At 40.2% G+C, this 15111-nt stretch overlaps 1 protein-coding gene across 6 annotated transcripts in view; it reads left to right on the forward strand.

Annotated features, from left to right (window-relative positions):
* The window catches only part of lmbrd1 (LMBR1 domain containing 1), a 237119-nt gene that overhangs the window by 103070 nt on the left and 118938 nt on the right, over window positions 1–15111 (forward strand). For all 6 annotated transcript variants that reach the window (XM_059645506.1, XM_059645504.1, XM_048531634.1 and 3 more), the window contains one exon: window positions 6470–6543. In XM_059645506.1, coding sequence (XP_059501489.1) covers window positions 6470–6543 — 74 coding nt within the window. The remainder of the gene's footprint in view (window positions 1–6469; window positions 6544–15111) is intronic.

The following is a 15111-nucleotide window of genomic DNA, read 5'->3' on the forward strand; positions in this document are numbered from 1 at the left end:
AAGTAATGGAATGGTGGTGATAGGTGGACAGCGGCATCCACCTATCACTATCATTTCACTAACCCCCTCCCCCTCTTTACTTGCAATTCTCCCTACCTCACAACAAACCCTGAAGAAGGGTAATACCTGAAATGTTGAGTGAGCAAAAATCCCTGCCATCTAGATTACTGGACTGAAACCCCTGGATTTTTAATAGAACCTTTTTTTTAAAAAAAAGGCAGCTGGGTTGTGCTGTGGAATACACAATCACGGATAGCTGTTTGGAACTGTGGTTAAGTTAGAAATCCTATTCATGCCTTAGCCCTAAAGGAACAATGAACCAATCCTAAGACACTAACTTAAGACACTAACTTAAGACACTAACTTAAGACACTAACTTAAGACACTAACTTAAGACACTAACTTAAGACACTAACTTAAGACACTAACTTAAGACACTAACTTAAGACACTAACTTAAGACACTAACTTAAGACACTAACTTAAGACACTAACTTAAGACACTAACTTAAGACACTAACTTAAGACACTAACTTAAGACACTAACTTAAGACACTAACTTAAGACACTAACTTAAGACACTAACTTAAGACACTAACTTAAGACACTAACTTAAGACACTAACTTAAGACACTAACTTAAGACACTAACTTAAGACACTAACTTAAGACACTAACTTAAGACACTAACTTAAGACACTAACTTAAGACACCTTGGAGGTAGTAAGAACTGCACATGCTGGACTCAGATAACAGTGTAGATCTGGAGGAACACAGTAGGCCAAGCAGCATCAGAGGAGCAGGAAAGTTGACGTTTTGGGTTGGGACACTTCATCAGAAAAATTGACCTCATGACATGTTCAGATATCTTGGACTCTGAATGTCTTGGAACCTCTGAAATGTAAATTAATATTCATTTGCTAAAATACTGGACATTCCACTTAAATCAAAACACATTTTCACCTATTCTGAAGTACCAGGAAGCCAATTCACCACAAAGAGGACAGCGCAAACATAATGGATAACAGATTCGCAAGGTGATAATGGAGCACAGTGTTATAATTCTAGCCCTGTTCTGGGGGAGAAAAAGATAGCCATCCCTGTAGCTACCAACAGAGCAGGAATCTCTGACAGCTACTCTCCCCGAGAACAATCTGCACAGCTCTCTCCCTGAAACTTACTGGCACAGGCTGTTCCGTACTTAGGAAACCGCAGATCTGACAACCTCCAAAAACCACCCACATGAGTGACAAGGTCTCGGACACTTCCTGATGTGAAAACCAGCTCTCGAAACCACCACAAAATAAGAAAACCCAAGTTCTCAAACCAGACTGAAGGCCTACACGGTCCAAAGTCTTCAGTGAAGCACCAGCTATAGCAAGTGGGAAGGCCAACTGTATTTGAAAATCATGTTATTCCCAGTGGTGATCCTTTTTCCTCGAGACCCAAAGTACCCAACCTAGTTAGTAGGAAGGGGAAGGTGAGTTGGTAGCAGTGCAGGGCACCCCAAGGTCAGGAAGTCTGATTAAAGTGTGTGTTTAAACTGCTGTTTAGTTTCTGATAGTAATTAGCCTGTGTTAAATCAACAACTAATAGTGTCAATTTCACTTTTTGAATTTTTGCCTTTTGTCTCGTAATTTACTCTCCTTTGTGTTATTTCCCTGTATATTACTTTTGCCTTTTTATTTCTTGTGCTATACTCACCATTACATTTAATAAATGCAGAAATTCTTTGCCCTGGAACACCTGTCTATTGCCTTCTTCACTTCATGTCCCTAAATTAAGTCCAGTGTCAGAACCAGGCCCCTGGTGGGTGATCCAGGCTGCCTGGGCGATCCAGCAGCGTTACTGATTGCACAGACCAGGACTCCTCCTACTTCACCTCCAGATGCTACCTGGCTTGTTGTTTCTTCCAGCCTCCTGTTTATCTGTCACTACTTTCTTGATCTGAAATTGCCCTAGCATGCTTCACACAACTCTCACTATCCTCCTTTTATCTTTTCCTGAATACTGATGCAAAGTACTCATTTAGGATCTCACCCACATTCAACTGCCTCCAAGCACAAGATCCCTCCTTTATCTTTGTGTGGCCCTGTCTTCCCCCTAATTATCCTTTTGATTTTACTGTATCTGCAGAATGCCTTGGGACTCTCTTTAACCCTACTTGCCAAGGTAATTTCATGGCTACTTCTTGCGCTCTGAATTCCCTGCTTGAGTGCTTTCCTGCTTTGTTTATATTTCTTACAGTCCCTGTCTGATTTTAGCTTCCTAAACCTTACATGTGCTTTTTTTTTGTTCCCCCATTTGATTGAGTTCAGAACCAAAGCTACGTTGTATTTTTGAATGTTAACCTTTCAGTAATAAACCTGATGGAAGGTTTTAAGAACATAGAACATAGAACAGTACAGCACAGAACAGGCCCTTCAGCCCACGATGTTGTGCTGACCATTGATCCTCATGTATGCACCCTCAAATTTCTGTGACCATTTGCATGTCCAGCAGTCTCTTAAATGACCCCAATGACCTTGCTTCCACAACTGCTGCTGGCAACGCATTCCATGCTCTCTCAACTCTGCGTAAATAACCTGCCTCTGACATCCCCTCTATACTTTCCTCCAACCAGCTTAAAACTATGACCCCTCGTGTTAGCCTTTTCTGCCCTGGGAAATAGTCTCTGACTATCAACTCTATCTATGCCTCTCATTATCTTGTATACCTCAATTAGGTCACCTCTCCTCCTCCTCCTTTTCCCCAATGAAAAAAGTCCGAGCTCAGTCAACCTCTCTTCATAAGATAAGCCCTCCAGTCCAGGCAGCATCCTGCTAAACCTCCTCTGAACCGTCTCCAAAGCATCCACATCTTTCCTATAATACGGCGACCAGAACTGGATGCAGTATTCCAAGTGCGGTCTAACCAAAGTTTTGTAGAGCTGCAACAAGATTTCACGACTCTTAAACTCAATCCCCCTGTTAATGAAAGCCAAAACACCATATGCTTTCTTAACAACCCTGTCCACTTGGGTGGCCATTTTAAGGGATCTATGTATCTGCACACCAAGATCCCTCTGTCCCTGCACACTGCCAAGAATCCTATCCTTAATCCTGTACTCAGCTTTCAAATTCGACCTTCCAAAATGCATCACCTCGCATTTATCCAGGTTGAACTCCATCTGCCACCTCTCAGCCCATCTCTGCATCCTGTCAATGTCCCACTGCAGCCTACAACAGCCCTCTATACTGTCAACGACACCTCCAACCTTCGTGTCGTGTGTAAACTTGCTGACCCATCCTTCAATTCCCTCATCCAAGTCATTAATAAAAATTACAAACAGTAGAGGCCCAAGGACAGAGCCCTGTGGAACACCACTCACCACTGACTTCCAGGCAGAATATTTTCCTTCTACTACCACTCGCTGTCTTCTGTTGGCCAGCCAATTCTGTATCCAAGCAGCTAAGTTCCCCTGTATCCCATTCCTCCTGACCTTCTGAATGAGCCTACCATGGGGAACCTTATCAAATGCCTTGCTGAAGTCCATATACACCACATCCACAGCTTGACCCTCATCAACTTTTCTAGTCACATCCTCAAAGAACTCGCTAAGGTTTGTGAGGCATGACCTGCCCCTCTCAAAGCTGTGTTGACTGCATTTAATCAAGCCATGCTCTTCCAGACGGTCATAAATCCTATCCCTCCGAATCCTTTCTAACACCTTGCAGACGACAGACGTAAGACTTACTGGTCTGTAATTGCCGGGGATTTCCCTATTTCCTTTCTTGCAGAGGAATTACATTTGCCTCTCTCCAGTCCTTAGGCACGACTCCAGTGGAGAGCGAGGATGCAAAGTTCTTCGCAAGTGGCAAAGCAATTGCATTTCTTGTTTCCCAAAGCAGCCGAGGACAAACCTGGTCCAGGCCTGGCGACTTGTCAATCTTAATGTTTGACAAAATTTTCAGCACATCAGCTTCCTCTATCTCTATCCATTCCAGCATGCACACCTGCTCTTCAAAGGTTTCATTCACTACAAAGTTCATTTCTTTCATAAAGACAGAAGCAGAAAACTCATTTAGGGCTTCCCCCTACCACCTCAGACTCCACACACAAGTTCCCTATGCTATCCCTGATCGGCCCTACTCTTTCTTTGACCATTCTCTTATTCCTCACATAAGTGTAAAATTCCTTTGTGTTCTCCCTAATCCGTTCTGCCAAGCCTTTCTCGTGCCCCCTCCTGGCTCTCTTCAGACCATTTTTGAGCTCCTTCCTCGCCTGCCTGTAATCCTCTAAAGCTGAGCTTGACCCTAGCTTCCTCCACCTTTATGTAAGCTACCTTCTACCTTCCACCGCTCTCGTCATCCAAGGTTCCTTTATCTTACCCCTTCTTGCCTGTCTCAGAGGGACATATTTATTCATCACCAGCAACAACTGTTCCTTAAACAGTCTCTACATGTCTATAGTGCCTTTACCATGGAACAATTGTTCCCAGTCCATGCTTCCTATGGAACATGGAACACTATAGCACAGTATAGGTCCTTCGCCCCACTATGTTGTGCCGACCTGTTATTCTACTCTAAGATCAAACTACCCTGCATATCCTACATTTTACTATTATCCATGTGCCTACCCAAGAGTCGCTTAAGTGTCCCTAATGTGTCTGACTCTACTACCACCAGCAGCGCATTCCATGCACCCACCACTCTGTGTAAAGAACCTACCCTGTCATCTCTCCATACCTTCTTACAGTCACCTTAAAATTATGCCCCCTGGTAATAATCATTTCTGCCCTTGGAAAAAGTCTCTGGCTATCCACTCTATCTACACCTTTCGTCATCTTGTACACCTCTATCAAGTCACTCCTCCTCATCCTTTGCTCCAATGGAAAAAGCCCTAGCTCTCTCAATCCTTCCTCAGAAGACCTGCCCTCCAGTCCAGGCACCATCCTGGTAAACCTCCTCTGTATCCTTTCTAAAGCTTCCACATCCCTCCCATAGTGAGGCTACCAGAACTGAACACACTATTCCAAGTGTGGTCTAATCAGGGTTTTTTATACCTGCAGCATAAGCTTGCAGCTCTTAAACTCAGCTCCCCTGCCAATGAAAACCAATGCACCATACACCTTCTTAACAACTCTATCAACTTGGATGGCAACTTTGAGGGATCTATTGTCGTGGACCCTAAGATCCCTCTGTTCCTCCCACACTGCCAAGAATCCTGCACGTATTCTGTGTCAAATTTGACCTTTGAAAATGAATCAATTCTCACTTTTCCAGTTTGAATTCCAGCTGCCACTTCTTTGCCCAGCTCTGCATCCTGTCAATGTTTAGGGGTGGCACCGTGGCTCAGTGGTTAGCACTCCAGCCTCACAGGGCCAGGGACCCGGGTTCAATTCCAGCTCGGGTAACTGTCTGTGTGGAGTTTGCACATTCTCCCTGTGTCTGCGTGGGTTTCCTCTGGGTGCTCCAGTTTCCTCCCATAGTCCAAAGATGTGCAGGCTAGGTGGATTGGCCAGGCTAAATTGCCCATAGTGTTCATGGGTGTGTGGGTTATAGGGGAATGGGTCTGGGTGGGATGCTTCAACGGGTGTGGACTTGTTGGGCCGAAGGGCCTGTTTCCACACTGTGTAGGGAATCTAATCTAAAAAGAATGTCCCATTGCAACCGACAGCAGCCCTCCACGCTATCCACAACTCCACCAACCTTCGTGTCATTGGCCAACTTACTAATTAACTTTGTATTTCAGGCTTTTAGTTTGTTGAAGATTAAAACAGAAGATTATTCAGAAGGGTCCAGGCCTGAAACGTCAGCCTTCCAGCTTCTCTGCTGCTTGGCCTGTTGTGTTCATCCGGCTCTATACCATGTTATCACAGGTTCTCCAGCATCTGCAGTTCCTGCTATCTTTGCAGAAAGATAGATTGTCAACATTTCGAGACAATTATGTTTCTGCAGGATAATTAATATTTTCTTTTGATGCTTTTATTAGCTGAATGGGCCACTGTACATTAATTGAAATATTGTACATTTTTGGCTTATTTATTGTCTGCTAATATGAACAGTTACACGGGGTAGTTTGTAACTGAATCATTGAATCCCTACAATGTGGAAACAGGCCCTTCGGCCCAACAAGTCTACACCGACCCTCTCGGCATCCCACCCAGACTCGTTCCCCCTATAAACCACCTAATCCACCTATGGGTAATTTAGCATGCCAATTCACGTAACCTGTGCATCTTTTGGACTGTGGGAGGAAACTGGAGCACCTGGCGGAAACCCACACAGACATAGGGAAAATGTGCAAACTCTACACAGACCCATCGCCCAAGGCTAGAATCGAACCCAGGTCCCTGGCACTGTGAGGCAGCAGTGCTAGCCACTGTGCTGCCCCTACTGCAGTAAATTTGCTTGTAAAACTATAGCGGAAATTGAAATAAAGACTGCTGTTCCTAGCTAATATATTTATTGTTATGCATTTTGCTTGCAGATGGTTTGGCTGCCTTGTCTTTCCCAATAAGCACCTTAACCTTGATTGGTATGCTAGCAGTAATAACTTACACAGTAAGTATAAGTGACTGTGACTTGCTGCATCTTTATTTAATTTTATGTGATGCCTTGAGTTTGCAGAGATGATATGAGGTACCATTCAGGACAAGTCAGTAAAAGACCTAGAGGATGAGTGAGGGTGGTACTATTTGGCATTTAGTTGACATGACGAGTTTCCAGAACACTCCTGAATTTTAAAAAAAAAATCAGTACAGACTATGTTCACGGATTTCAGAGGAGTCACGAAACAATGAGTCATGGTGAAGCTGACCTGACTTCCCAAAGTTGTAGTGGTGTGAATAAGACAATAGAATTGCGTAGGTCAGAAGTAGCAAGTACAGCCTTACCAATGCTTCCTTATCTAGCAGCAGCAAAAATAGGGAGTACTGGGAATGGCAAAATTGGAGAAATGGCAAAATTGGGAGTGCTGCCATTTTTTAAATGGCTTCTGGAATCCTTCATAAAAATCCAGCTAATTAAATGATCACCTGCCATCAAATGCATACCTTCTTCTAAGATGCAAAGCCAAGATGCAATATCTTTTGTTTACAGCTGCAGAGTTGTGGTCACTTTGCTTTACGTGCATGGAATGAGATAACTATGAGCAAGTATCTTGCTGCCATTTCTGTATTTAGTTATCTGTAATGTGTAATCAGAATTGTGAACGTCAAGCTTCTGTCCATGTGTGTATTTAACAAGAAAGGTGAGGTTTCTTTCTATTGTTCATTGCATGCTGCAAAGAATGCAACTTCTGAAGGAATTGTTTGTCATGGTTAGTCATCAGTGAGGTATGTTTAATTCTGAATGAACTTCAGGAATATATGCTATCTCGCAATTCATTCATTTACGAGAATTTCAAATCTGCTTGACTCATTTGCAAGCAGTCCATAATGGTGAAGGCTTAAAGACTCTGAACATAGGTTTCTCATTGACTCCTGTTCTTTCACAATTTTTAATTACAGAAAACTTTCAGTTGATATAACCAAAAATGTAACACTCCTTTTTTTAATTAAAAAGGTGATCTGCAGCATATCAAATTGTATGACCAGTTTGCATCAAATTTCACTTTTATCTTCCAAGTGAGGAACAGCGCACATGGAAAACAAGGAAAACTCTTAGGGTCTGATTTTTCAAAACATAATTTCTGCACCTGCTAGTCCTTGTTCATCCAAAAGATATATGGGCAGATTTGGATCATCAGCCCACTGCATCTGCTCCACTGATCATGCCTGAAGTTTCTGAACCCCATTCTCCAACTTTCTCCCTGTAATCTTTGATCCCCTTGCTAACCAAAAACCTATCTAACTATGTCTTGAATACACTCAGTGACTTAGCCTCCACAGCCTTCTGTAGCAGTCAGTTCCAAGGATTCACCACCATGTGGCTGAAGAAATTTCTCCTTATCTCAGTTTTAAAGCGTTGTCCCTTTTGGTCTGAAGCTGTGGCATCAGGTCAGATGGTGCAAACATCTTCTTCTCCACTGCACTCTATCCAGGCCTCTTAGTATTCTGTAAGCTTGAATGAGATTCCCCATCATCTTCCTAAATTCCATCAAGTACAGATCTAGTGTCCTCAACTGGACCTCCTACAACATGCTCTACAATCCCAGGAGCAGTATTGTGAACGTCCTCCACCACCTTCTCAGACCTTCTCCAACACCAGCACATCCATCCTGCTCAAAAACTGATGACCATATTCTAAATGTACTCCAACAGAGCGTGTTGTACAGCTTCAGCAGTACTCTACTGCTTGTGTATTCTAGTCGTGTTGAAAAGAATGCTAACATTGTATTTGCCCTCCTAACTACTTACTGAACCTGCAAGTTAACCTTGAGGATCCTGAACTAGGACTCCAAGTCCCTTTGTTCTTCACATTTCCAGAAGCCTTTCCCCATTGTATTTCATCATATTGTATTTCTTTGCCCATTCTCCTTAACTACCCAACTTCTTCTGCAGTCATCCCACATCTTCAGTACTATCTGTCCCTCCTATCTTTGTGTGGATCTACAGACTTAGCAACCGCCTTCAATTCTTTCAGCGAGATAGTCACTGTGTAACATGAACAATTGTGTTCCCAGTACTGACCCCTACAGAACTACACTAATCACTGACTGCCATCTTCGAAGAGACCCCTTCTTCCCCACTTTGTTCTTGTGTTGGTCAGCCAATCCTCTATCCATGCCAGTACCTTTTCCCTAACACCAGGACCTCTCATCTTACTTAATGGCTCTGTGTGATACCTTGTCAAAGACTTTCTGGAAATTCAGGTAGATCACATCCACTACGGAATGTTGTTATTTTCCTATCTGCATACACATCCTTATCTTGGTTGTGAAATGAGCAAGTGTAAGATGCAACATTTGTTAGAATGGCAAAAAATGCATGTAGCCAAACTATTCTTTGACCGCTCTGATATGCATCGAAATTTAGGAATTTGGAGTGGGAGTTGGCAAATCAAGCCACTGTGCCATTTAAAATGATCACAGCTGATCTTATCCTGGTGTCAACTGCATTCTCTTGCCTGCTCCTCATTGCCCTTTATCTTGCTTCTCATCAGAAACATATCTGTTTCTTCTTCGAATGTGTTGATCGATTTTGCCTCTACTACACGGTGAGGCAATGAACTTCACAGATTCACAATCCTCTGAGGGAAGTAGTTTCTTCTCATCAGTTTTGAACCTACCTCCTCTCCCTCCATACCTATAACCGCTTGTTTGAAAATGTCTCATGAGGAGGAACATCCGTTCAACGTCCCCCGTACCAATCCCCTTTAGCGTTTTATATACCTTAATCAGATTCTAATAGTCTTCTGAACTCCAGTGAGTACACGGTCAAGCTGTTCAGCCCCTCCATGTTACAGTCCTTTTATTCCAGGAATAAATCTGGTGAACTACCTCCAGTGCCACTCTCTCTTTCCCCAAGTAAGGAGACTAAAATTGGGCTTAATACTCCCGATGTGGTTCCATCGATGCCTTATATAATTGTAACAGCACTTTTTAACTTTATAATCCAGTCCTTTTGCAATACATGCCAGGATTCTGTTTGCCTTTCTTATTATATGCTGTATCTCCATATCCTTTCTCTGCAAATCATGCACAGGGACGCCCAGATCTCTCTGCACTGATGCATATTGGTTCTGCTTCCATTTAAATAATAATTTGCCCTTTTATTTCAACCAAATGAACAACCTCACATTTATCTACATTAAACTCCATCTGCCAGATTCTGGTCCATTCTTTAGCCTATCAGTTTCTCTCTGTGAACTTTTTATCCCCTCATCACAGCCTGTTTTCCCACCTATTTTAGTATCATTTGCGAAGTTGATCTTTCCCTGCTTGCAGATCATTTGTATAGATTGTAAATAGTTGAGCTGTGAGAACTGAACTCTTTGACACCCAACTAGCTCCAGTTTATGATTCAGAAAAGGATCTATTTATCCAAACCCTCCTGCTTTCTGTCAGTCCGTTAATCTCTGTCCAAGCCAATACTCTACCTTTAAACCTTGGGATCTAACCTTTTATGTGGCACCTTGTCAAATGCCTTCTGGATGTCTTAGTCAAGGCAGCATGTTATTTATTTATTGCAAAACAAAACTGCTTTAACGAATAACCAGCATTTATACTACTCTTCACTAAACCAAGTCTAATGTTGGGCTTCAGAATTAGGCTGCATGTTATTCTTGAATTTTAATTAAGATGATCTATAATGCAAAAGTCTTAAATGCCTACAAACTCTGTTGTATAACTTCTGAGCTCAGAAGTTTGCATATTAGTAATATATTTTGTGTAACGTCTAAAATTAGAAGTTTGCATATTAATAATATATTTTATGTATGTCAGTTGAAGTAGAATGTTATTTTGCTGTACTGGTTTTGTCAAAATTTTGTCCAATATGTTCTTTTACTACTTAATGTTCATTAAAATATGATTCGTCATTATCTACTGAAGAACCATATGTAGGAAATGCTGCATAGAGGGCTGCAAAAATGCTTAACAATATTGCCTGTTCAAGTGACTAGGTTTTCCAGGGAAGATGAGGCTCTTTACAAAAGTACATGAGCTATTTATTTTTTAAAAGGAATTCCATGTCTGATACTCCATTTTTATGAGCTAATTTTTCCAATTGAGCAGACCTACGTTTGCTTCCCCCTTGCCACTTCCTGTATTGAGTAGAGATGAGAGTCTTCCTTTTCAGTAATAATCAAACATCTTTAAGGTGAACTGATGTTTTTTGAGTATGAAATCTTTTAGTGATGATTTAAATAGGTTTTAAGCTGTGATTTAAAGGAAAAGGGAGAAGAGATGGTTGTTGATAAGGGACTTCCAGAGTTTTGACCAATGTAGCTGAAGAGCCAACTGTTAATACTGGACCCTGGGAAGTGGTGGGTGCACACAAAAGGCCAGAGAATGGAGTGTAGAAATCTCAGAATTGCATATGCTTTGTAGCTTCATGAGTTCTGTAACTCAGCATGTAATGCAAACTGAAGCAACTATAATGTTGCTGAAATATATCTCGCTCAGGCAGCTTGTTCCATATCAGAATCAAAAAATCTTCTCACAAAGCAAATATGTTTAAAAATGTGTTTGTAACTTCTTTAATCAGTTATTGTATATCTTCAAGATGAGTTGAGTGTAAAATAGCTTAGTGACTGTTAGATAATTGTGTTGGCTCATTTTTCCTTGAATGGTGTGAATGTATATCTGACTAAACTGACACAGTTTATCTTTAGTGCCAGCTTTCAACAAACCTATATTTAACATTGACAGTTGGAATAATTGTAGATATGGAACACCAATCATTCCATCGCTACATGTTGATAATTAAGCATAAGCAATTAATGTACTTAACCTAACAGCCTGTTTATAAGGTTTCTGTGGTTCTTTTGGCACAGTGAAAACAGGTAAAGCTTTCATTTAAAACTCTTAAGTTCTAACTTTTTAAATGAAAAGATTTAAGCAAAATTTCATAAGCTCAAATGGGATCCACAGTACTATATGTGTCAGTACAAAATAATAAATGATAAATTCAGTGTCCCATATTAACCAAAGGTACATTTAAATTTGTAATTTTTTTAAAATGTTATTTATTATATTTGAAAGCAAGATTTGGTCTTTTTTAATGTATTTATCTCTGGTTGCTACTTCTCTGTAATAAAACCTAGTTGTCCCACTAGTTTAGGTTCAATATGTCAGACAGAATTTGCTTCTTTATGTAGTGATAGTTTAAATTCTGAATGTTGTTACATCTCATAACATCGTCAAAGGAAAATCAGATTTTGGAGAAAGGGAGGAATCACAGCATGAATCACTGGGGCCCGTACTTGAAGAATGGGCCTGTCTCATTGGCTGCGTAGCCTGACGGGGTGGTATCAGAGAAGCAGAATTGAACTGGGCAAGAGTTCCAAGGCTGGAAAGTGTAAATTGTAATGTGATTAGGTGAGGGTTAGAGGAAGAATGGGAGACTACAAAGGTTGGAAGGGGATAGTGGTATGAATTAGAATGCAATGGTACGGAGCTGGAGTGTGGAAAGAGTAAGAGAGCTTCAGATGTTACATAGAAACAAGGAGCAGGTTTAGGCCATTCAGCCCTTTAAGCCTTCTCCATGAATCAGTATGATTATGGCTTATCCTCTATCTCTATGACATTTTACTTTGGCCTATGAGATAGAGTTCAAAGAACCATTCGACCAGGATCAGTGAGTGGCAAAAATAACCTATTTATTGTACATTCACAGCAGCCCAATGTAAGGCGAAGTATAATCCCAAAATCATAACTCAAAAGCAGCTGTTTTATATAGAATTCAAGTATACACTAACATTCTAACACTTGAATGTTAAGCAGTAGATATTGTTTTTAAAAAATACTTTTTGCAGGAAATCAGAGATGGTTTAAATATGTGCTAAATGTTAGTGGTTATTGTTGAGTGTTAATGGTTATTTTAATGATGTTAGTGTCTGTTCCGTTTGCATAATTCAAGGTGTTAGTCTTTTTATTTTCAAGGTTAGAATTTTAAAGTTAGAAAAAGACATAGATTTTGTTTAAAAGTTTATTTAAAAAAACAGAGTTCCTAATATATTTGACTGTCTGTGGCTCTTATTTACTATCACTTGTTTAGTTAGTTTCATGGTTGCGTCCATCTGTGGGTTCTTGTTACTTCATTCATTCATTTGGTTTTGTGGTCGCACCTGTTGTAATAGTGCTGTCAGTTTCTTTCTTTCATTCAAGGTCGAGCTGGTCTGGAAATAGCGCTGTTAGTTTTGTTAGCAGGTTAAAGGCTGCTTGCCTACATTGCATGGTGTTGTTAGTTTTATTAGTGGAGTAAAGTTTTATATACATGTTGAATAAAAACTTGGGACAAGTACCTGTTACATAATATACAGGAAAAGTCTGCAGGGAAATAACAATTTACTTTAAAAGAAGAGAGCTAATCCAGTTATCACCTTTTGACCAATACTTGGAACTACTCTCGCTGGAGGGAGGAGATAAATGGCTTCTTAATAGCACCTATTCACAGTTGGATTTTAACATCAAACAGCACTATTTTTGATGTAGGTGTGCGAAAGGTTTCATCCTATAGTGTATGTGCAGTTTTGTTAGCCATTGCGCCTGACTACACCTTTGAATGGAATGTTGGTCTTCTTAAATGACATTGGTTACATTGCGCATTATGGATGACTGCACTTTTGAAGTGGGCTGTAACCTGATACAGTAGCAAATTCCTGAATTAGTTTGAATGGGGGTTGGCTAGCACATGGAAATCTGCAGTTAGTATTATAACCCTGAATTAATGGGTTGATGGATTAATAGACATGATTTATGGAGTTATATTAAAACTTATTAATAGACATGAATTCTCATATCAGGCCAAAGTAAATATTAGTTGTGTCCAACTGGGATAATATTTGCATTTAGTTAAGAATATTTTAAAAGGATGTTCAGACTATTTTGTTTGAGTTGTCTGTACAAACTGACTTAATTTTTTGATTGCTGTACTCTTAACGTTTGTATAATAGAACTAGTCCTGAAGGAAATATGAACATTCTGACCTCTATTTGTATTTACTGTTGTAACAGTTTATCTGTTCCTTGTGGGTATTAGAAGATCTTTTAAGGTCTGTAATTTAGTTGAGAAACCTAACCAAAATGCAACATTGTGATGTGATACATGATGAATCCCAGAACGCTTACAGACATCTGACTGGTTGCAAGCAAATCCTGTCTTTGTATACAGTATGTCTTTTAAAGTATCTACATTCTCTATATCCAAACTGAAATCTCAACGTGACAACCTCATTATGTGACTATCAAAATATATTAACATATCTTTACAAATAATGGGTGAAAATCTAAATAATGATTAGCTTCCTTTAAATCTAAATATTGAAGTCTTGCTCCAATTTTTGTCAGTCAATTGTCAGACAGGACAGAAGAACCCATTGTATTGTTGCAAACTGTTTGAAAGAACTGTTCAATTGTTTCCAGTCCTGCTGTGTATCCTATGGCCATGCATGTTTTCTCCGAAGTGTGCATGATATTTTCATTTCAAAGGTGTCACAGAATCTGCTTTTCTCATTTACAAAACACTTTTCACTTGTTAACAATCTGTTATGCAGAAAAACACATCATCTGATTGGTGAAAATCTTCAAATCTTGTCACCAAAGCCATTCCCAGTTTCAAGTGTCTCCACTAATTCACCCTTTAACTCCACTTTCTGTACCTAAAACATAGAACACAGGGCCTGTACTGTGCTGAACAGTTTTTCGGCCCATAATATTGTGCCAAACGTTTTTACCCTGAACCTAAGGTCTTTCTAACCTCTACCTCTACCTTATACTTGACTTTGTAGCATGGCATTGTTTCATAATTAATCTTGTGCTGAAATAATGGTATGTTGTGTGGATTTGAATTTCTGCCAGTCTGCCCAGCCTATTCTCTTAGCATTTATTCGTAATGCAAACTATATTATGGCGTGGCGTGATGGCCAAATGCTTCTGACAGTTAAACCAAAGCACAAACTCCAATCTGCTGTGACGGGATTAGAGGTTCCCATCTATTAGTCACCCCAAAACACGCAGAGAAGCTCACCTTTCCCATTGTAAACTATTAAAAGAAAGAAACTCCCTGATCTCCACTTGAAGTTGTTTCTCGTAACTTCATTATTTGACCTAAACAATGAACAAATTAACAGTTACTAACAAACCACCAATTTCCCCTTAAACTGCTAGCTGCTTCCCAACTAGTCTAAATTCTACTGGAATGCTGTTAACGATACACAAGTGTCACCTAATAAACCCAATTAATAAGAAAATAATAAATTATAACTTAATCTCTCCAGGTTCGCACAGACTGTCTTCTGGAATACCTTATCTTCTCCGCTGTCTTCACCAATGCTTTTCATCTGTTAATTCTGCTGTCCAGGATGTTTTTTTCTCTAATTTCTTCAATACTAAAAGTAAAACTTCTAAAATACTGTACTCCTTTGATTAATTAGGTGGGCTTTCTCTAAGAACTAAATGGTGCGAACTTTTGGCAGGTGACTCTGCAATTTTCCCAATGCCCTCATCTTTATACCTGTGATAATATGT

The sequence above is a fragment of the Stegostoma tigrinum genome, chromosome 4 (genome assembly GCF_030684315.1).
Source record: "Stegostoma tigrinum isolate sSteTig4 chromosome 4, sSteTig4.hap1, whole genome shotgun sequence".
NCBI lineage: Eukaryota > Metazoa > Chordata > Chondrichthyes > Orectolobiformes > Stegostomatidae > Stegostoma > Stegostoma tigrinum.